The sequence below is a fragment of the Ahaetulla prasina genome, chromosome 7 (assembly GCF_028640845.1).
Source record: "Ahaetulla prasina isolate Xishuangbanna chromosome 7, ASM2864084v1, whole genome shotgun sequence".
In the NCBI taxonomy this organism is placed as follows: Eukaryota; Metazoa; Chordata; class Lepidosauria; order Squamata; family Colubridae; genus Ahaetulla; species Ahaetulla prasina.
The window spans coordinates 9,529,608-9,550,337 of NC_080545.1; the positions used below are offsets into that span (position 1 = coordinate 9,529,608).

The 20,730-nt window shown below is 39.7% G+C and overlaps 1 protein-coding gene across 3 annotated transcripts in view; it reads left to right on the top strand.

The window, feature by feature from the left end:
- SLC26A5 (solute carrier family 26 member 5) overlaps nucleotides 1-19,538 on the top strand; it is a 47,489-nt gene extending 27,951 nt beyond the window's left edge. For 2 of the 3 annotated variants that reach the window (XM_058190568.1, XM_058190567.1), the window contains 9 exons: nucleotides 396-473; nucleotides 2,445-2,540; nucleotides 3,894-4,000; nucleotides 6,398-6,467; nucleotides 8,954-9,046; nucleotides 11,193-11,303; nucleotides 12,619-12,831; nucleotides 15,129-15,183; nucleotides 17,577-18,476. In XM_058190568.1, the coding sequence (XP_058046551.1) occupies nucleotides 396-473; nucleotides 2,445-2,540; nucleotides 3,894-4,000; nucleotides 6,398-6,467; nucleotides 8,954-9,046; nucleotides 11,193-11,303; nucleotides 12,619-12,831; nucleotides 15,129-15,183; nucleotides 17,577-17,707 (954 nt within the window). In that variant the 3' untranslated portion in view covers nucleotides 17,708-18,476. Of the gene's footprint in view, nucleotides 1-395; nucleotides 474-2,444; nucleotides 2,541-3,893; nucleotides 4,001-6,397; nucleotides 6,468-8,953; nucleotides 9,047-11,192; nucleotides 11,304-12,618; nucleotides 12,832-15,128; nucleotides 15,184-17,576; nucleotides 18,477-19,025 lie in introns of those variants that run through there. The other variant, XR_009156050.1, reaches the window with a different exon arrangement.
- Nucleotides 19,539-20,730: the final 1,192 nt, after the last annotated feature.

Below are 20,730 nucleotides of genomic sequence, written 5' to 3' on the forward strand. Positions count from 1 at the left end.
TGTGGGGTGTGGCTCAGTGACTCAGCATTCTCTGGGCCTGTCACACCTCTTCCTCTGCTGCGCACGCCTCTCTTGCCGACGGTGCCTAGGGTCTACCCAGGATTGATCCTCCTCTATCTGTGGAGGTTCTGACATGCTTTCTTCCTGGCCTTCCGCCGGCACTTGAGGCGTTGCCAGGAAGGAGGGACCTGGAGAGGGAGGCCTTGTCGGCTCCTCTCCCTCACTCTCCGAGTCCTCCTCCTCCATGAGAACAAGCTCCGGGGCTGGAATCACAACACTACCCGTATGTGGGATTAATACTGAGAAGTATCAGATTTATCAGTAGAAATTCATCCGACAAGCTGAACCATCCTAGTTTTTTTTCTTACTAAAATGTTAATCTGGTTTATGTTCAGATTGCAGGAACCCTCTCCTCAATCATGGTTTTCTTAGTGATTATTGCCATTGGTTATCTCTTTGCACCTTTGCCACAGGTAAGCACTCTCCAGTTATCTAAATCAGCAGAATTAAAAGGCCTCTTGTACAGATCATAATATCTATCTTATTGGGTGAAATCCAAAAACTTTCCCTACCGATTCTGTGGGCGTGGATGGGGAAGGATATTGCAAAATCTCCATTCCCACCCCACTCCAGGGAAGGATATTGCAAAATCTCCATTCCCACCTCACTCTAGGGCCAGCCAGAGGTGGTATATGCCGGTTCTCGGAACTACTCAAAATTTCCATTACTGGTTCTCCAGAACCTGTTAGAACCTGCTGGATTTCACCCCTGCTATCTATCCATAAAGAACCATGGTGGCGCAGTGGTTAGGCTAATTCTGCTGACTGCCAGCAGTTCAATTCTGACTGGTTCAAGTCTAAGTATTATTTCTATTCCTTCCTTCCTTCCTTCCTTCTTCCCTTTCTCATTCTCCTTCCTGGTGGCGCAGTGGTCAGAATGCAGGCTAATTCTGCTGACTGCCAGCAGTTCAATTCTGACCAGATCAAGTCTGCTATTGCTATTCCTCTCTTCCTCCCTCCCTTCCTTTCTTCTTCCCTTTCTCATTCTCCTTCCTGGTGGTGCAGTGGTTAGAATGTGGTATTGAAGGCTGACTCTGCCCACTGCCAGGAGTTCGATCCTGAACGGCTCAAGGTTGACTCAGCCTTCCATCCTTCTGAGGTTGGTAACATGAGGACCCAGATTGTTGGGGGCAAGAAGATGACTCTTCTTAGCCGCTTAGAGAGGGCGGTAAAACACTGTAAAGTAATATATAAGTCTTAAGTGCTATTGCTCTCTCTGTGTCTTCAACATAGCTTACTTACTGCTTCCTGTTCTCAGAGTTTGGTGACACACCTTATAGGTAATTGTTGGATATTTTATCTTGTATCCTTTTCTCTGGTGGTTCTCCATAAATACCACTAGCTTTTTCCGAAGTTCTTTTCCGAATACAGGAAGTCCCCAGTTTAAGAATGCCTCAATTTAAGGACGACTGATGCTTAAGAACAGAGCCCATTGTAGAGTTCCCCTGTATCCTTAATTACAATTATAATCAAGGAGAGAAGTAACTTCGAACTAAGGAGAAATTTCCTGACAGATAGAACAATTCATCAGTGGAACAACTTGACTCCAGAAGTTGTAGATGCTCCAACACTGGAAGTTTTTAAGAAGAGGTTGGATAACCATTTGTCTGAAGTGGTGTAGGGTTTCCTGCCTAAGCAGGGGGTTGGACTAGAAGACCTCCAAGGTCCCTTCCAACTCTTTGTTATTCTGAAATTCTAAATCAATGGCAATGAATATATTTTACAGTGCTGTTCTCATCCGCATTTGTAATTGACAGATTTAAGCTAATTTTGTTAGCAAGCAGGAACACACAGTTTCAGGCTAAATTTGAAAAAAAAAGAAAGAAAGAAAACTAGGAAAGCTGCCAGCTAAAGACAGCCAAAAAATATTGCTGGTTAATTGTCATGAAACCATCTCATTAGTTTCCGGCAAACTAATGTGCCTGGAAGATCAAAGTTATTTCTGTTTACATGAATGCTTACCCTTATTAAGTTGGCAATGTTCTTTTTAAAAAGGCATGCATTGCTTATCCGAAATTATGTTCTTTTCTTTTTTTTTAAATACATGATAGATGCTTGGAAAGAGTTTTATTTATTTTATTTATTTGCATTTATATCCCGCCCTTCTCCGAAGACTCAGGGCGGCTTACACTATGTTAGCAATAGTCTTCATCCATTTGTATATTATATACAAAGTCAACTTATTGCCCCCAACAATCTGGGTCCTCATTTTACCTACCTTATAAAGGATGGAAGGCTGAGTCAACCTTGGGCCTGGTGGGACTTGAACCTGCAGTAATTGCAAGCAGCTGCTGTTTATAACAGACTGTCTTACCAGCCTGAGCTACCAGAGTTTTAAATGAATCCAGAAAAGAAAGTCATACTATTTTCAAATTATTTTCCTAGACTGTGCTGGCAGCCATTGTCATGGTCAATCTGAAAGGCATGTTCAAACAATTTGGGGATATCGTCCATTTTTGGAGAACCAGCAAAATTGAACTGGTGAGTGATTCCGTGCCCCATAGCAGGCCTGAGAAGAGGGGGGTGCAGCCAGTACATTGTTTGGGGCCCATGGAGCTCAAAAGGGGGCCAAATTACTTATTTATTTAAGTTTGCAAGTTTAGTTTCATTTTGTTTATGTATATATTTTATATTTCTGGAACGAACTTCCCCCCGGTTTACGCCAATTACCTGACCTTCGGACCTTTCGCCGTGAATTGAAAACATATCTGTTTATCCAAGCGGGACTGGCTTGATTTTTAAATTTTCAAATTTCTGAATTTTTAATAATTTTAAATTGGGGTATTTTAGTATAGGTCAATTCGACGGTTTTAATTTTCGGCCATCTTTTGAATATGTATTTTAATTGTTATTTTAATTTTGTATATTATTGTTTTAATCTGGCTGTACACCGCCCTGAGTCCTTCGGGAGAAGGGCGGTATAAAAATCTAAATAATAAATAAATAAATAAATTTCACTTCCATTTGATGGATTGGTTATGAAATGTCCTCTCAAAAACCTAGAGCTCAAAAACGCGAGGCAAAACAGAAAAACGTGATGAGATTAATGAAAAGGGGTGAAAAACGCTTTTTCAATTTGGCGTTAAACGCTGCCAGCCATCGCGGAGCTCCAGTGCCCCTCCGGGGGAAGGGGAGGAGCTGAGGCTGTAATAAGGGGTGGGGCTGCAAGGAGGGGCGGAGCCAGTGGTGGGATTCAGCCAGTTCGCACCACTTCGGGAGAACCGGTTGTTAAATTACTTGAATCCCACCACTGGGCGGAGCCATTCAGGAGAGCAGAAGCCCCGCCTCCCCCTCGCTGGATTTCCGCTTCCCTTTGCGTGTCCATGTGTAGGTGAGGGGGTCCATATCAGTCTCGTTCTAGCATTTAATAATCCTCTCAGCGGCCCTAATCCTCAACTTCCTTTCTTCAGCTTGTCACCTCTGCCAGTAGTCCTCGACTTACAACAATTCGCTTAGTGACTGTTCGAAGTCACAAACAGCACTGAAAAAAGTGACTTGGGACCATTTTTTCCACACTTATGACCGCGGTATCGTCATCATGGTCACGTGATCAAAAAATCGGACGCTTGGCAACCGATTCGTATTTATGACGGTCATAGTGTCCCCGGGTTCATGTGATCCCCTTTTGCGGCCTTCTAACAAGGGGAACCCATATTCACTTAACAACCGTGTGACTAATTTAAAACAGGCAGTGGTTCGCTTAATGACAGTGGCAAGAAAGGGGCAGAACTCACTTAATAAATGGCTCACTTAGAAAGTTTGAGTTCAATTGTCGTAAGTTAAGGACTACCCTGTGTTGCTGATTGGATGATTGTTTTCTTTGATCTTTTTCAGGCAATTTGGATTGTAGCGTTTCTCGCCTCGGTTTGTCTGGGCCTGGACTACGGCTTACTCACGTCGATCACTTTTGCAGTGGTTACCATTGTCTACAGGACCCAAAGGTACAGTTCACTTTGAAACTCATAAAACAACCTTCTTCGGTTTTTGTTTTTACACTTCTTTCTCCCCCCACCCCTTTATTTATTTATGTCATTTATTTAATTTAATTCAGGTCCTGCCTTGATCACGAGTAACTCAATTCCTAACACCAATAATCGTCAATGTACAATCACAATTGAGTCCAAAATTTAGGTTGCTGAGCGACATATTTCTTTATAATATTTATTGAAGTTAAAATACACAATACAAAAAAAAACCACCACAATACACACACACACACAAAACCGCACAAAGACAAACACGTCAAAATTACATTAACATAACATAACATAACATAACAACAGAGTTGGAAGGGACCTTGGAGGCCTTCTAGTCCAACCCCCTGCCCAGGCAGGAAACCCTATACCATCTCAGTCAGATGGTTATCCAACATTTTCGTAAAAATTTCCAGTGTTGGAGCATTCAAAAATTTCCAGTGTTGGAGCATTGGAACTTCTGAAGGCAAGTCGTTCCACTTATTAATTGTTCTAACTGTCAGGAAATTTCTCCTTAGTTCTAAGTTTGATCAGTTTCCACCCATTGCTTCTTGTCCTGCCCTCAGGTGCTTTGGAGAACAGCCCGACTCCCTCTTCTTTGTGGCAGCCCTTGAGATATTGGAACACAGCTATCATGTCTCCCCTAGTCCTTCTTTTTATTAAACCAGACATACCCAGTTCCTGCAACCGTTCTTCATATGTTTTAGCCTCCAGTCCCCTAATCATCTTTGTTGCTTTTTTCTGCACTCTTTCTAGAGTCTCAACATCTTTTTTACATCGTGGCGACCAAAACCATTACTCATAACAGCTTTTCCTACATCGGTATCTCTTATCCTATTTAACCTCTACATACAGATTCTACTTCTAAGTGTCTCTATAAACCAACATTCTTCTTTAAATTATTTTAACCTCTGTTCAGAATTCAGTCTCATGACAAAAATCTCTCTTTAAGTTTTGTGCTTACTTAAGCGACACATTTCTTAAGCGAGTTTGATCCCATTTTACGAATTCTCTTGCCACGTCGGTTAAGTGAATCACTGCGGTTGTTAAGCTAGTAACACGGTCGTTAAGTGACTCCAGTTTCCCCGTTGACTTTGCTTGTTGGAGGGTCACAAAGGGGGATCATGTGACACACACACACACACGGGACACTGCAACCGTCATAAATATGAGTCGGTTGTCAAGCATCCAAATGTAAATCACGCGACCCCTCCCCCGGGGGTCGCTGCAAGGTCATAACTCTGAAAAATGGTCATAAGTCACTTTGTTCAGTCCCATCGTAACTTTGAACGGTCACTAAATGAACCGTTCATAAATCAAGGACCGCCTGCACTTCTTTCCTCCTATTTCACGAATAACGTTGACGCTTTGGGCCAAAATTGGCTTTCAAGCGACCCATTAATTTATAAACTTTTCAAACCATCAAAGTCAGGGAGGACAATGAGATGTCGCTGGCATGAGTGAGAGGAACAGATTTTTGGCTCCAAAATAGATTAAAATTATAGAATTCTTTATTGGCCAGGTGTGATTAGACACACAAGGAATTTGTCTCTGGTGCCTAAGCTCTTAGTGGACATATTCAGATTACAATTAAAATTATTACCCGAATGATAAGCCTTCCTGAAATATTGTCGCTTTAAAATCATGTCCCTGTTTCGGGATCCATGTCTTGAAAGGTAAATTTTTCACTTAGTCCCTGTCTGGTAAAGGTAAAGATTTCCCCCTGTACATATGTGCTAGTCGTTGCCGACTCTAGGGGGCGGTGCTCATCTCCGTTTCAAAGCCGAAGCGCCAGCGCTGTCCGAAGAAACCTCCATGGTCATGTGGCCAGCATGACTCAATGCCAAAGGCGCCCGGAACGCTGTTCCCTTCCCACCAAAGGCGGTCCCTATTTTTCTACTTGCATTTTTTACGTGCTTTCGAACTGCTAGGTTGGCAGAAGCTGGGACAAGTCACGGGAGCTCACACCGTTACTTGGCACTAGGGATTGGAACCGCTGAGCTGCTGACCTTTCGATCCACAAGCTCAGTGTCTTAGCCACTGAGCCACTGCGTCCTTTTTCTTTTTCTGGTAAAGGCTTCGGTATATAACTGTTTAATTTTGTTAAGCAGAAGGTTGCTTACTTTGTTTCTTGATCAGCGAGTCAGGTTCAAAGCCGTAGAACCTGTTTCGATAATGGACATAAACTTTGGACACAATCAGTAAAGCGACAGGTTTGGTTGGTTGGTTTGGTTTGTTTTTTTAAAAAAAACATTTCTAAGAATTCCGCCACGCGCAAGTACGCGTGATCTTCTGACTTCTCCAACAATGAATGGTTATAACGCAAATAACGCGTTATATTTCTGTAATTTTCTTTCTCTACAGTCCCCAATATAGAATCCTTGGCCAGATTCATAACTCAGATATTTATTGTGACGTGGAACTGTATGAAGAGGTAAGAGATTTGGAACTCTTTTTTTTTTCTTTTTTCTTTTTTCAGGGCAAAATTTTTATTTTTCCATAATAATTCCCACAATTTGACCAGTGTACAATACAATCACTTATCCAACAATCGATCCAATACTCAAATTATACTCAATCAGGGCTGCTCGACCGCCACTCCCTCCTTTAATCCTTTCTACCCTTCTCATCCTTCTTTGACTTTCCCCACCATCCTTCTCCTTGCTTTCCTACTTCCCCGCCTCTTTCCCACTTCTCACTACCATCTTTTCTAACCCTCTATCTTCTCCTCCTTCTTCTCCTGCTATCCTTTCTTCTCCCTCCCTTCTTTCCTACCTACCTACCTGCCTACCTACTTTCTTCCTTCTTTACTCCTCTTTCCTTACCCTTTCGCTTCGGGAATGGTTACCGAGCAGTCCCGACTTTACACCATTAAAGGGGAAGGGGAAGCTTATAAATTGATTGATTGCCATTGTACAGGAATAATGGTAGAATTAAACAAGTTGGAATGGTGTAAAGAGATTTGGAACTCTTGAAGACACAGAAAATTAATGTGTTCCTTTAAAAACAGGGTGGAACAATAGGATCCCATGGGAAAATTTTCCTTGTGCTCTTGTCTTACCAGTAGGTTCATGAAAGATAAGGTACCGTATTTTTTGGAGTATAAGACACACCTTAGTTTTTGGGGAGGAAAATAAGAAAAAAGCTGATAGGTAGATGGATTGGCCTCCTGGAATATCCCCAATCAGCTGTTCCCAGAGGTGAATTTTAGCAACAGGTTCCTTGGTTGTGAGCCCTGTGCCTTGCTTTTTTTTGCCTTTTTTTCCCTGCCTCTGAAACTTCTGAAACTGTTTCAGAAAAAACTTTTTTCCTGCCTCTGAAAGTCTCCGAAACAGCTTCAGAAAAAAGCCTCTGAAGCTCTGTTTGGGGGCTTCTTTTCTGAAGTTCTGTTTGGAGGCTTTTTTTCTGAAGCTCTGTTTGGAGGCTTTTTTTCTGAAGTTTTGTTTCTGATGCTTTTTTCAGCCTCTGAAACCTCCATTTGAGAAGCTGAGAAGGGTTACATTTGGAGTATAAGACACACCCAGATTTTCACCCTCTTTTTTGCGGGAAAAAGGTTCATCTTATACTCTGAAAAATATGGTACTTGCAGGAATCCTCAATCGATTGATTGAGTTGAACTAAAGCTAGGAAGAAGAGCAATGAAAACCTTTCCAGATCATTAAGTTAATCATACTTAGGATTTCATCTCAGATTTCCAGATCAGTAAGACTGATCCATATTTTGGAATCCATCTCAGAAAGTTTCCAGATCAGAAAGGTTGATCCACACTTTGAAATCCATCTCAGAAAGTTTCCAGATCAGAAAGGTCCATACTTCAGACTCCATCACAAAACATAAGATTTGAAGGCTGAGGAAGACAGAAGTAGTTCTAACTGTTTCCATCTCACAAATCCAGCTGTTGGGCCCCAGCTTGCTAGTTCTGTTTACTACAGATGTGGAAAGTGTGGGTCTTCTATTGGGACGAAGAAAGACTTATACAGCTCTGCTTCTGTTGGGGAAGTCATTCCAATGATTAGAACATAGTTCAGAGCTCTGCCAAAAAAAAAAGAGAAGAATTTTGCAGCAAATTTGGAGGGTAAACAAACCGTGAAGGCACAACATTTATAACTGCCGATTAATTTAGGAAGAAGCGTTGCCAGAATTAGGGGAAGAGCGGAAAGGAAAATATGTTTTATTGGATAGAGCAAAAATCACAGCGTTTTAGGATTGTACAAATGCAATCCTATTTTTAATCCTTAAAAACAAGGAGGAATTCCATTTTTCCCACTTTCCCGTCTGCCAGACACAGAAATATCCCATGCAACTTTTGGGTCAAGAAAAATTGTCCCATAGAAACACTATTTTTTAAAAAGTTTTTTTTTTTAATTATTTAATTTAATTTTAATTTTTTTCAAACACACAATACATTTTTTTCTGAACAGAGTATTGGCCAAATCAAAATTTGTACCGCTTTTAGTTTTCTCCAACAGCATTTTATATATTTCACTTTTTGTCATAAAATTCTTTGTCTCTTAATTTTTTTGTTTTATTTTTCTTCTATTTCTTCTAATATATAAACAATATTACCATTCGCCCTAATCTCTAATCTTAATCAATTTTTCTTTTTCCACTCCTCTCTTTACTTTTTTCCAATTGAAACCCTTTAAATTGAAATCGATCATTTTTCTAAAATCTAAACTTAACTCTAAATGATCGTATTCAAATATTCTCCCATTACTCCCTTTTCACAATATAATATAATTTCAAATATTTCCCCTATGTTCCATCATTGAATGAAACACTAATTTTTGATTTTGGGGTACCAAGACTAACATCCAGTAAATTTTGTAATCGCCTATTTTTGCAGGCTCTGATGAATTTAATGCACTACAAATTTACTCACGAACGCTTATTATTTGTTTTAATTTTGCCACCATTTAGGTAAAAGAATGCCCGGGGATTAAAATATTCCAGGCAAATGCACCACTCTATTTTGCCAACAGTGAATTATTTACCGGCGCATTGAAAAGAAAGGTAAAGGAATTTCCTTCTTCCTGGTTATTCAGTCCAGTGTCAAATTTCATAGCCAAATTGTATAAGTAAAGTCATAAAACAGATCTTTCTTGGGCTCTAGAATTACAGACTTTTTTTGGGGGGCGTGGCGTAACAAAGAAGGTTGTGGTCTTCTCAATCTTTAAAAACAACAACTGCACTATACAGAATTAAGACTGCCATTTCTATTTAAGATGCTAGTTTTATTCTTCCACAGTTTTTTTAAAAAAATCAGGCAAAGGTGAGGAAGGTGATACTCAAATATTTTATGTCTTCACCTGTAGTTTCAAGTGGTACGGTCCGGTACATGTAGACCTCGACTTTACAATCACAGTTGAACCCAAAATTTCCACTTGCTAAGTGAGACCTTAAGCGAGTTTGGCTCCCTTTTACGACCTTTCGCGCCACCGTTGTCAAATGAATCCCTGCAGTTGTTACGTTAGTGACGCGGTTGTTAAGTGAATCCGGCTTCATCCGTTGACTTCGCTCTGTCGGAAGGGGTCGCAAAAGGGAGCCCTGGGAGACTGCAACCGTCATAAATACGAGCCAGTTTCCAAGCCTCTGAATTTTGATCATGTGATCATGGGGATGCTGCAATGTTTGTGTTGGAAATAGACATAACTCACTTTTTTCAGTGCTGTTGTAACTTCGAAAAGTCACTAAACGAATGCTTGTATGTCAAAGACCACTTACGTGTCCTCTTCTTTTAATGACCCCATAATCCTTTGCGGGTTGGAGTCTTGGCAACTGAATGGAGTTAGCAGAGTGTTTTAATGGCCGGGTGCCCTTCCTGTTGCCAGAGCAGAGTTTTATTCAGCAGATATATTCTCATCGTGCCCAGAAAAAGAAATATATGCTTCTACCTAGGATCGAACTCACAGCCTCCTTATTGTGAGGCGAGAGCTCCACCTCTAGGCCACTGCACCACTTATATCCTGTGTGGCCAATGATATTTTGAACTGAGTCAAGGATCATTTTACTAGGATATCCCAAACCTCTTCCCTTTTCGAAATCAGAGTCCCATTTGCAACGGACATGAATGATAAACATAGTAAATTGACCTCATTAATTGCTTTAATTCAGTAAAGCTGTTAGCCGCTTTCATGAATTAAAGCTATTCATTCAGGGGCAATATTTTGGAACACAGAATAGAATAGAATAGAATAGAATAGAATAGAATAGAATAGAATAGAATAGAATAGAATAGAATAGAATAGAATAGAATAGAATGTTTTTATTGGCCAAGTGTGATTGGACACACAAGGAATTTGTCTTGGTGCATACACTCTCTGTGTAGCTCAGTGTAGCTCAGCTCAGACTGGTAAGACAGTCTGTTATTAACAGCAGCTGCCTGCAATTACTGCAAGTTCAAGTCCCACCAGGCCCAAGGTTGACTCAGCCTTCCATCCTTTATAAGGTAGGTAAAATGAGGACCCAGATTGTTGGGGGCAATAAGTTGACTTTGTATATAATATACAAATGGATGAAGACTATTGCTTGACATAGTGTAAGCTGCCCTGAGTCTTCGGAGAAGGGCGGGATATAAATGCAAATTAAAAAAAAAAGTGTACATAAAAGAAAAGATACCTTATCAAGAATTATAAGGTACAACACTTAATGATAGCCATAGGGTACAAATAAGCAATCAGGAAACAATATCAATATAAATCCTAAGGATACCAGCAACAAAGTTACAGTCATACAGTCATAAGTGGAAGAAGATGGGTGATGGGAACGATGAGAAGATCAATAGTAGTGAAGACTTAGTAAATAGTTTGACAGTGTTGAGGGAATTATTTGTTTAGCAGAATGATGGGGTTTGGGAAAAAACTGTTCTTGTGTCTAGTTGTTCTGGTGTGCAGTGCTCTATAGCGTCGTTTTGAGGGTAGGAGTTGAAACAGTTTATGTCCTGGATGTGAGGGATCTGTAAATATTTTCACAGCCCTCTTTTTGATTCGTGCAGTATACAGGTCCTCAATGGAAGGCAGGTTGGCATAGGAGGATTGTATCTTATAAAATTCACCTATTTTTTTTTTTGGCAGCAGCCTATCGGTGTTAATCCTGCTTTTTTTTTTGTAGAAGATAAGATAAAGATTGATCATGAGATTTTCCTTTCTTTCTGGATTAGACTGGTGTGGATCCCCGTAAAATATTGGCAGCAAAGAAAAAAGCACAAAAAAGGCACGCAAAGGAACTAAAGCGGCTGGATGAACAACAGAAGAAAGCTGTTTTGAAGCTGGTAAGTTTGAAACGCATTGAGAATACAGACTATGGTTTGGGTTTAACTGCTAAGAGATTTGTACCAAAAAAAGGAGAATATTTATACCTCAGGTTTGAAATGAGGTATCCTTGGTGCTCTCTGAGTTTGGTGGTTTTCTTGCAGACGTTTTATTACCCAACTAGGTAACATTATCAGTAATAGTAAGGAATGAGGTTTGCTCTCAGTTTATATACTGCATTCAGTTTTGGTCGCCAGGTTGTAAAAAAGATGTGGAGACTCTAGAAAGAGTGCAGAGAAGAGCATCAAAGATGATGAGGGGACTGGAGGTTTAAAACATATGAAGAACGGTTGCAGGAATTTGGCATGGCTAGTTTGATGAAAAGAAGGACTAGGGGAGACATGATAGCAATGTCCCAATATCTCAGGGGCTGCCACAAAGAAGAGGGAGTCAAGCTATTCTCCAAAGCACCTGAATGCAGGACAAGAAACAATGGGTGGAATTTTGATTCTTTTTATTAGTTTATTGTTTTAAATGAGATTTTATATTCTGTAAGCCGCCTTGACTCGCCATGGGCGAATAGGTGGCAATATAAATTCAATAAATAAATAAATAAATAAACTTTGGGGATGATTCAGGATAGATAAGATGCTGAGGTAAATTTTCCGCCAGTGGACTACAACAACAGTTTGCTAACAAGAATTTTGAAACTTTAGTTTTGTTTTAGCATTATTCTTCTTCCCATTAATTGCTTTGTCACTAGCATAATATATAGAAGACAGGTCAACAATTTGTACCTAGATTTAGTAGTTTAAAAGAAGGCCTATTTGGTAAGGGGTCAGAACCAGTGGTCAAATCCAAATTTTTTTTACTACCGGTTTTGTGGGCATGGCTTGGTGGGCGTGGCAGGGGAAGGATACTGCAAAATCCCCATTCCCTCCCTACTCCTGGGGGGAAGGATATTGCAAAATCTCCATTCCCATCCCACTCTGTGACCAGACAGAAGTGTCATTTGCTGATTCTCCGAATGACTTCAAATTTCCACTACCAGTTCTCTGAACTACTCAAAATTTCCGCTACCAATTCTCCAGAACCTGCTGGATTTCACCCCTGGTCAGAACTAATGTAGCAATGTATTAATCACTATTCAACTAGAGGGGGAGATAATATGTGTATATGTGGTGGTTGGGGGGTTTCAAATGCTCTCTCTTTTTTTTAACGTTTTGACTGTTTTATGTTCTTTGTCCCTTTTTGTTTTCTTTTGCGTTTGTTTTGTGTTTTGTATTTTAATCTTGTCTTGAAACAAAATGAAAAAAAATATATATATTAAAAAAGACGAATGATGTGGACCACAGCATGAAACATGAGGTGATGCAAGATGAAGTCTCGCTTAATGGCAAATTCTCAGCGGCCGAAGCAACTCCTCAAGATGTCTCTCCAGGGGAACTGGACCATTTTATGACGTCAGGGAGCAACATCCACTCCATCATTCTAGATTTTTCACCTGTGAACTTCGTGGATTCAGTTGGAGCCAAAGCCCTTCAGTCAGTACGTACTACCGGTTTTGATCGCTCTTTCTGACAATAAAGCATCTGCTTAATTTTGTTCTCTTTCATGCTCCCAGAAGAGAAGTGAGCCAAGTTTAATAATAATAATAATAATAATAATAATAATAATAATAATAATAATAATAATAATAATAATAATAATAATAATAATAATAATAATAATAATAATAATAATTAGCATCCTAAATGCTTGGGAAGGGTTCGACTAGTGATCTGTGATACAAAATCCAGCATAATTATCTTGTTTGCTGTGTATACCGTCATTTTGTGTAAATAAAATAATAATAATAATAATATGATGATGATGATGATGTAATAGTGATACTCATTGTCATCGGGGCACTTGGTACCATATCCAAGAATTTTACAAAACACATCAAAAAATTGCAGCTTCTAGATGATGGAATGTACAGAGATGAGCAAATTGACATTTGAAATTAGAGAACAAGAAGATAAGCAATATTATAAAATATGAGATCTATTTTATCACTGGTTAGAAGGAAAGACATGTTAGAAAAGATTTTTAAAAAAAGAGATCAAGATTAAGAGAAGTAATTTGAATTAAACTAATTTAGGAGAATGGAATGAATAATGTTATCAGAAAAAATACTACTGTTTAATTAAAAATAGATTTGAGTAAGAGACCTGTAAGACAGATGTATGAAAGAGATGTTTATTTTGAAACTGTACAAGAAGATATGTAAACATCCCACCAACACACTGTAATTGGTTTGACGAGATTTTTACGTTTATGTATGTATGTTGTTAAAAAATAAAAAAAATTATTTAAAAAAAAAAGAAATTGCAGTTTCCTGCAATAACACCAGCGAAACTGCAAAAAAACTGCACTACTCGGGACATCATCTATTTTAAGATGATACTTGGTAGAATAGAATAGAATAGAATAGAATAGAATAGAATAGAATAGAATAGAATAGAATAGAATAGAATAGAATAGAATAGAATAGAATAGAATAGAATTTTATTGGCCAAGTGTGATTGGACACACAAGGAATTTGTCTTGGTGCATATGCTCTCAGTGTACATAAAAGAAAAGATACCTTCATCAAGGTACAACATTTACAGCACAATTGATGATCAATATATCAATATAAATCATAAGGATTGCCAGCAACAAGTTATAGTCATACAGTCGTAAGTGGAAAGAGATTGGTGATGGGAACTATGAAACGATTAATAGTAGTGGAGATTCAGTAAATAGTCTGACAGTGTTGAGGGAATTATTTGTTTAGCAGAGTGATGGCCTTCGGGAAAAAAACTGTTCTTGTGTCTAGTTGTTCTGGTGTGCAGTGCTCTATAGCGTCGTTTTGAGGGTAGGAGTTGAAACAGTTTATGTCCAGGATGCGAGGGATCTGCAAATATTTTCACTAGATCTGCAAATATTTTCAATAGAATAAAATAGAATAGAATAGAATAGAATAGAATACAATTTTTTATTGGCCAAGTGTGACTGGACACACAAGGAATTTGTCTTGGTGCATATGCTCTCAGTGTACATAAAAGAAAAGATACGTTCATCAAAGTACAACATTTACAACCCAAATGATGGTCAATATATCAATATAAATCATAAGGATTGCCAGCAACAAAGTTACAGTTATACAGTCATAAGTGGAAAGAGATTGGTGATGGGAATGATGAGAAGATTAATAGTAGTGCAGATTTAGTAAATTGACAGTATTGAGGGAATTATTTGTTTAGCAGAGTGATGGCCTTCGGGAAAAAACTGTTCTTGTGTCTAGTTGTTCTGGTGTGCAGTGCTCTATAGCGTCGTTTTGAGGGTAGGAGTTGAAACAGTTTATGTCCTGGATGTGAGGGATCTGTAAATATTTGAAACCAAGGACGCTGGCAGCAACCCATATCAACCATTAATACCAGTCAATCGTTCCAGAAACCGGAAGCTCAGCTTCCCAGCATGCATATGTGTGCCAGGGAGCTGCTTTTACAGTTTCCGGTGCTCCTGCGCATGCAAAGACCCGAACCTGCAAAGACCCGAACAATGGGTGAGAGCTGGCCATAGGTTCACCATCACGGTCCTACAGCACCTCTTTAGCCACACTTAGAGGGCCATCGGTATAAGGAAGACAGTTTGAGAGATTTAATGTTGACTTTCATCTTCTTCCTTCCGAATATATTTAAGACAACTGGAAATCCTCTTTAAGAGGGAATTTTATAGCAGAATTGGTAGGGACGGAATGGAATAGTTTTGATAAATCTAGAAATATTAACGGAAAGTTATTTGCTTCTCTGTTGCAGATCATAAAAGAATATGAAGAAATTGGCGTTTCAGTTTATATAACTGCCTGCAATGGTAAGTCGGAGAAGCGTGGATTAAATTGTCCCACAGTCATTAGTACATTAATGTTCTCGTCTTAGTCTTCCTCAACATGATGCCTTCCAAAATTACTACACTTGAGAATTCCTACCTGGCCAATATGTTGGGTGGAAGTTCATCACATTGTTTAACCCACCAACTGAGGTCCCAAATCACACCAAGTAAGATTAGCGATCTCTTGAAGAACTGCAATTGTATGTGTGCATTTGTTCAGGCAGTTCTTGACTTATAACCATTCGTTTAGTGATCGTTCGAAGTTACAACAGCACTGAAAAAAGTGAGTTATGACTGTTTTTCACATTTAAGACCATTGCAGCATCCCCATGGTCACGTGATCAAAATTTGCAGTGTCCTGGGGGGGTTTCATGTGATCCCCTTTTGTGACCATCTGACAAGCAAAGTCAATGGGGATTCACTTAGCAACCACGTTTCTAAACCTAACAACTGCAGTGATTCACTCAACAGTTGTGTTAAGAAAGGTTGTAAAATGGAGGAAAATTCACTTAACAACTGTTTCGGTTAGCAATAGACATTTTGATCTTCCATTCTGGTCGTAAGCTGAGGACCACTTTTACATATATATTTTACAAAATATTTTGGCAAGGTGGAAGCTGTGGAAAAAAAAAACCTTTTCAAAAGGAAAAAACAAGATATCAATATTGGATTAAAGTTAAAGATATACACAAGAGAGGAATACAGAGGCATAGTTTATGGTTTTAAATAAACCAAGACTTGTGCCAAAACATAATTATTCCCAGTGCTTTAACCGAGCGCAGAACAAAACACAACTTAATCAAAAAATCAAGTTCATGAGCCAAATATAACTTTCTCTCCTAGAAAGCATTATCGGCTGTTCCCTGGGAAACAAAACCATTTTTGCTTTTGCTTGTGAGAACTTTTATTTTTCGGTAGTTTTGTTTTCTGCGCATAACTGTGTTTCCCCAGCCTGGGTAAATTACCCCAAATTGGGAAAAAGTGACTTTTGTTTGAGAAACGATGCACAATCCATTGCCCAATCACAGAAGGGACATTTAAATAACGACTTTCTGATAAACAGTAAAAAGGTCTTTCCGATAAGTGGTTAAAAAAAGGATTTCCTGATAAGTGGCTTTGGAGAATGAAGGAAAAGTTTAGGGAAACAATGGTGCAACAGGAATTAACCATGATTTGAAATGACCCACAGTTTTACCTCATAAATTTTATTAAGTTTCATTATAAGATTAAAATGCAGAAGAATCTTCTGACAAGAAAACTCAATGGGAAAGCCAGATTCACTTAACAACCGTGTTACTAATTTAACAATGGCAGTGGTTCGCTTAACAGTGGTGGCAAAAAAGGTCGTAAAATGGAGCAAAATTCACTTAACAAATTTTTCACCACCACATAAATATTGGGTTCAATTGTGGTCGTAAGGTTTTTTTTGTTTTTTTTAATTTGCATTTATATCCCGCCCTTCTTCGAAGACTCAGGGCGGCTTACACTATGTCAAGCAAAGTTGAGGCCTACCTGTATGCAGTACTAATTTAAGGCTATCCTTGGGCAAGAAATTTTTATTTTCCTCTTGTTGAATTGGGTGTTGTGATCCAGGCCCAAGTAGGTAGTAATAAACTTGTCTGTGGAAAAACAAACTTTATTCGAACAGCTGGGAATTACTTCATTCCCAGCATCATTCAACTCAAAGTAAAACAAATGCCTCCCAACACAAATTCTTCAGTTATCTCACAAACCTTAGTCCAATTAGGCAAACTGCCAAAGGCCCTTCCTGGCAAACGTCCAGAAGCCACAAAAACAAAGAGGTAGATGAAGCAGAAGACGCAGCTACAACGTTGTTTTCTGGCAAAGCTGAAACACTGTTGCTGGTCTGTTTTAAGCCTTATGGGAGGTGCCAATCATCTCTTGGCCTTACTCCTGAGTCGTCCTCTCTGCTTGAGCTGCTCTTGCCTTCTGGCAGCTCTTCTCATGCGTGCATTAGGAACAGGCTCCTCCTTTTCCTCTTCCTCACTATTATCAGTCTCTGGAGGCTCTGGAGTCTGCACCTCACTCCCCGATGGCCCTGGCCTCACCTCAGCCTCATCGCTGTCCGACTCCGTTGTCAGCTCCGTAGGCTGCTGACAGACCACAACACTGGGGGAGGGGGGCTGTTTTTAATTGTAGCAGTCAATTAACACAATTAACAGTCGTAAAATGGGACAAAATTCACTTAACAAATGTCTCACTGAGCAACAAAAATTCGGGGCTCAATTATGATCGTTATGTCAAGGGCTACCTGTATAAGGGACTTTTAAATAGATACCTGATTTTTGATATCGTATACATGCCTGAAATATATATATATATATATTTATATATTTTCCTTTTATTCTCACCAGGCTCTGTTATGGACAACCTCACTAGACTGCATTTTTTCGAGAAAGCGTCCTTACGAGATTTGTTCTTTCCGACCGTTCACGATGCTGTCCTCACCAGCCAGCTGAGAGGCTTCTCTTCCACCTATCTTTAACTCATCTCCTTCCCGTAGACATTTATTTAATTTGCACAGATGGCGGAGCCGAAGACTAGCCACTCTTACGGGTAAGGTGTGCATCTGCACACCCACACCGCAACAGCCTGTGTTTCCCAGCCAGCCCCTCGGCTCCAAGACTCCAGAAGCCTTAATCCTTTCCAACGTCGTACCTTTTCACCGAAATTCACAAGTTTGTCGATGGACGTGTGGGACAAACGCAAATATTTGTAGAGCACGGGAAGATTTGGCCGTTTGGCCGTTTTCTTTCTGAGTTAACGGGCCAGACAGTGTGAGCGCGCCGTTATTTTAACAGCACGCTCCTGTGCAAGAATTGGGGTGGGTGCAATTGTGTGTATTCTATGTGTGAAAGTGCTGCTCGAACTTGAAAATGCAAGCTGCGTTTCCAGATGTTCCAATTCAGAAATCAAGTGGCTTTCGTCTGAGGAACTACTAAGTAGAAACACTTTTTGGGAACCACAAGGATTTTAGCTCCGTTTTATAAATGATTATGACTGAAGAGTAATGGATCGTTTTCACATAAAGGAGGCTCCTGTGCCAGCCTTAAGCAAGGTGTGTATTTAAAATTAGCTGGGAATGAACAAGACTATATATAGTGCAACTAGTTAGTTAGTTAGGTAAGGGAGGAAAAAAAAAACCTAGCACCCAAAATCTACTTTTTACACCTAAAGCTAGCTAGGCCTAGTTAACTACAGCTAGCTACGAGTCGTCTGGAAAGGAAAAATGGAAGAAATGGTGTTTTCCAAACTAGGAAGTCCTGTTTGATGTTATTTTCTGTGCACTCGACACATCTTGGAAGTCACAAAAAAGATTGTTCTGAAAATCTCACCATCTCTGGACACCCGAGGAAGTTGGTTTCCTGAGACAATTCTTCAACACAAGGAGCATATCAATTTATGTCCCGTTACGTCTAGTAGCTGGTTGCAAAAAAATAAATAAATCTGTTTTGTTGACTAGAATGCAGCCGGATGCCCTATGCAAGTTTTATTTCACTAGTGCTTCCTCTCAGGTAGGTAAATACAGGGTTGAGACATTGCCGCCATGAAGCAGCCGAAAAATAAAAAGACTTGGAATGGAGGAATTGAGCAGATAATTCAATTTCTCCACAACTATACTTAATAAGCCTTAAGCATCGAGGGAGGTTTCTGACCCCCAAATACAGTTCCTGCCTTTCTGCTAATGTTGCCAAACTGATAACTGTCCTGTGTTAGATTATTATTAAACAGGTTTTATTCCCTGGTACATTTAAAATAAGAGGATTTTGGTTGTACATGTGTTTTTTTTTTTATATCGACAGTTTTGAAGCAAACCTGAAATATTGCTAGGCGAAGACTCGTCCATCAAAATTTCATTTAGCATCAGTTTGCAAACGGATTAGAAGTTTCTAGAAATGAAATGAAATGAAAGCTTAATTCAGGCGGCCCGACGCTCTTTCATGGAGTTGCTTCTTAGCGATGTTGTACAAAGGATGTGGCGCTGCCTTTCTCGCATTATATTTAAGGAAAAGTAGCCCTCTGCAGCTTATGTGAATTGCTAAGAGTTAACCTAGAATGCACTGTGAATATAGAGGTTAATCCTTCTGGTATTTTTGCAAGTCTTTTTTTGCGGGGGTGACTGCATTTCCCTGCATAGAATATATTCTACCGCCCGCCCGTTCTGGCGAAGTCCTGTTGCATTTTATAACCAGACGGTTCTTTCAGATACGAGTCCAAAATTAGAACCTCTAAATAAAAAAGATAAATCTTGAAATTTCACTCTCTTGTCATTTTTAGACAGCTACCGTATTTTTCGGAGTGCAAGATGCTCCGGACTATAAGATGCACCTACCTTTTTTGGGGAGGAAAACAAGAAGAAGAAAAAATCTTACTTCCCAGCAATTTGCCTCCTTGCAGCAAACTGCCAGTTTCAGTTTCAGCACAGTCTGATTAGCACAAGAAAAAAAAAATATGCCTCTGCCTCCCAGCAATTTGCCTCCTTGCAGCAAACAGCAAAATGAGGCGGCAATAGGCAATCCCTGCAGCCTGAAACAGCTAATGCTAATCAGGCTGTGCTGAAGCTGAAATGGGCGGTTTGCTGCAAGGACGCAAATTGCTGGGAGGCAGAGGCCAAAGGGTGGGGGCTAGCAGGTGTCCAGCGCTACATTTGGTGTATAAGACGCGCCCAAATTTTCACCCTCTTTTAGGGGGAAACTTGCATCTTATACTCTAAAAAATACGGTAATTCATGTTCCTATGGTGACAAATCTATAGTATGTTGGGCCTTAACTGCTTCATCCACTGCTACCAATAGGGATGTCCAACCTTGGCAACTTTTTAAGACTTGTGGACTTCAACACCCAGAATTCCCTAGCTAGCTTGGAATTCTGGGAGTTGAAGTCCACAAGTCTTAAAAAGTTGCCAAGGTTGCACAACCCTGGCAATAAAGGCATTAAGCAGGGTACAATACTTTCTTATTCTAACTTTTATCTTCTCATTCTAACTTTCCTCCTTTGTTAAAAATTAATTTCATTGCTCCAGCATTAAGTGCTCTGTTCTATCATCGAACCAGCTGGAAGATGTACCACTTATTTGTGTGCAGAAAGGCGCTACTGTGCTCTTCTCAAAGTCTTCCTGGCCCAAAGCTTAATCGAAACCCAGAGATTTACATTTGATTTAGCAAGAGCACTTAGACTTATATACCGCTTCACAGTTCTTTACAGCCCTCTCTAGGCAATCCTCTTGCCCCCAACAATCTGGGTCCTCATTTTACCGACCTCAGAAAGGATAGAAGGCTGAGTCAACCCTGAGCCTGGTGAAATTTGAACTGCCAAATTGCAGGCAGCTGGCAGTCAGCAGAAGTAGCCTGCAGTACCGCACTCTATTTATTTATTTATTAATTTTTTATACCGCCCTTCTCCCGAAGGACTCAGGGCGGTTTACAGCCATAATAAAACAACAGCAATATACACATAAAACCATAATTAAAAAACTTATTATACAAATGGCCGAATTAAAACATTTAAA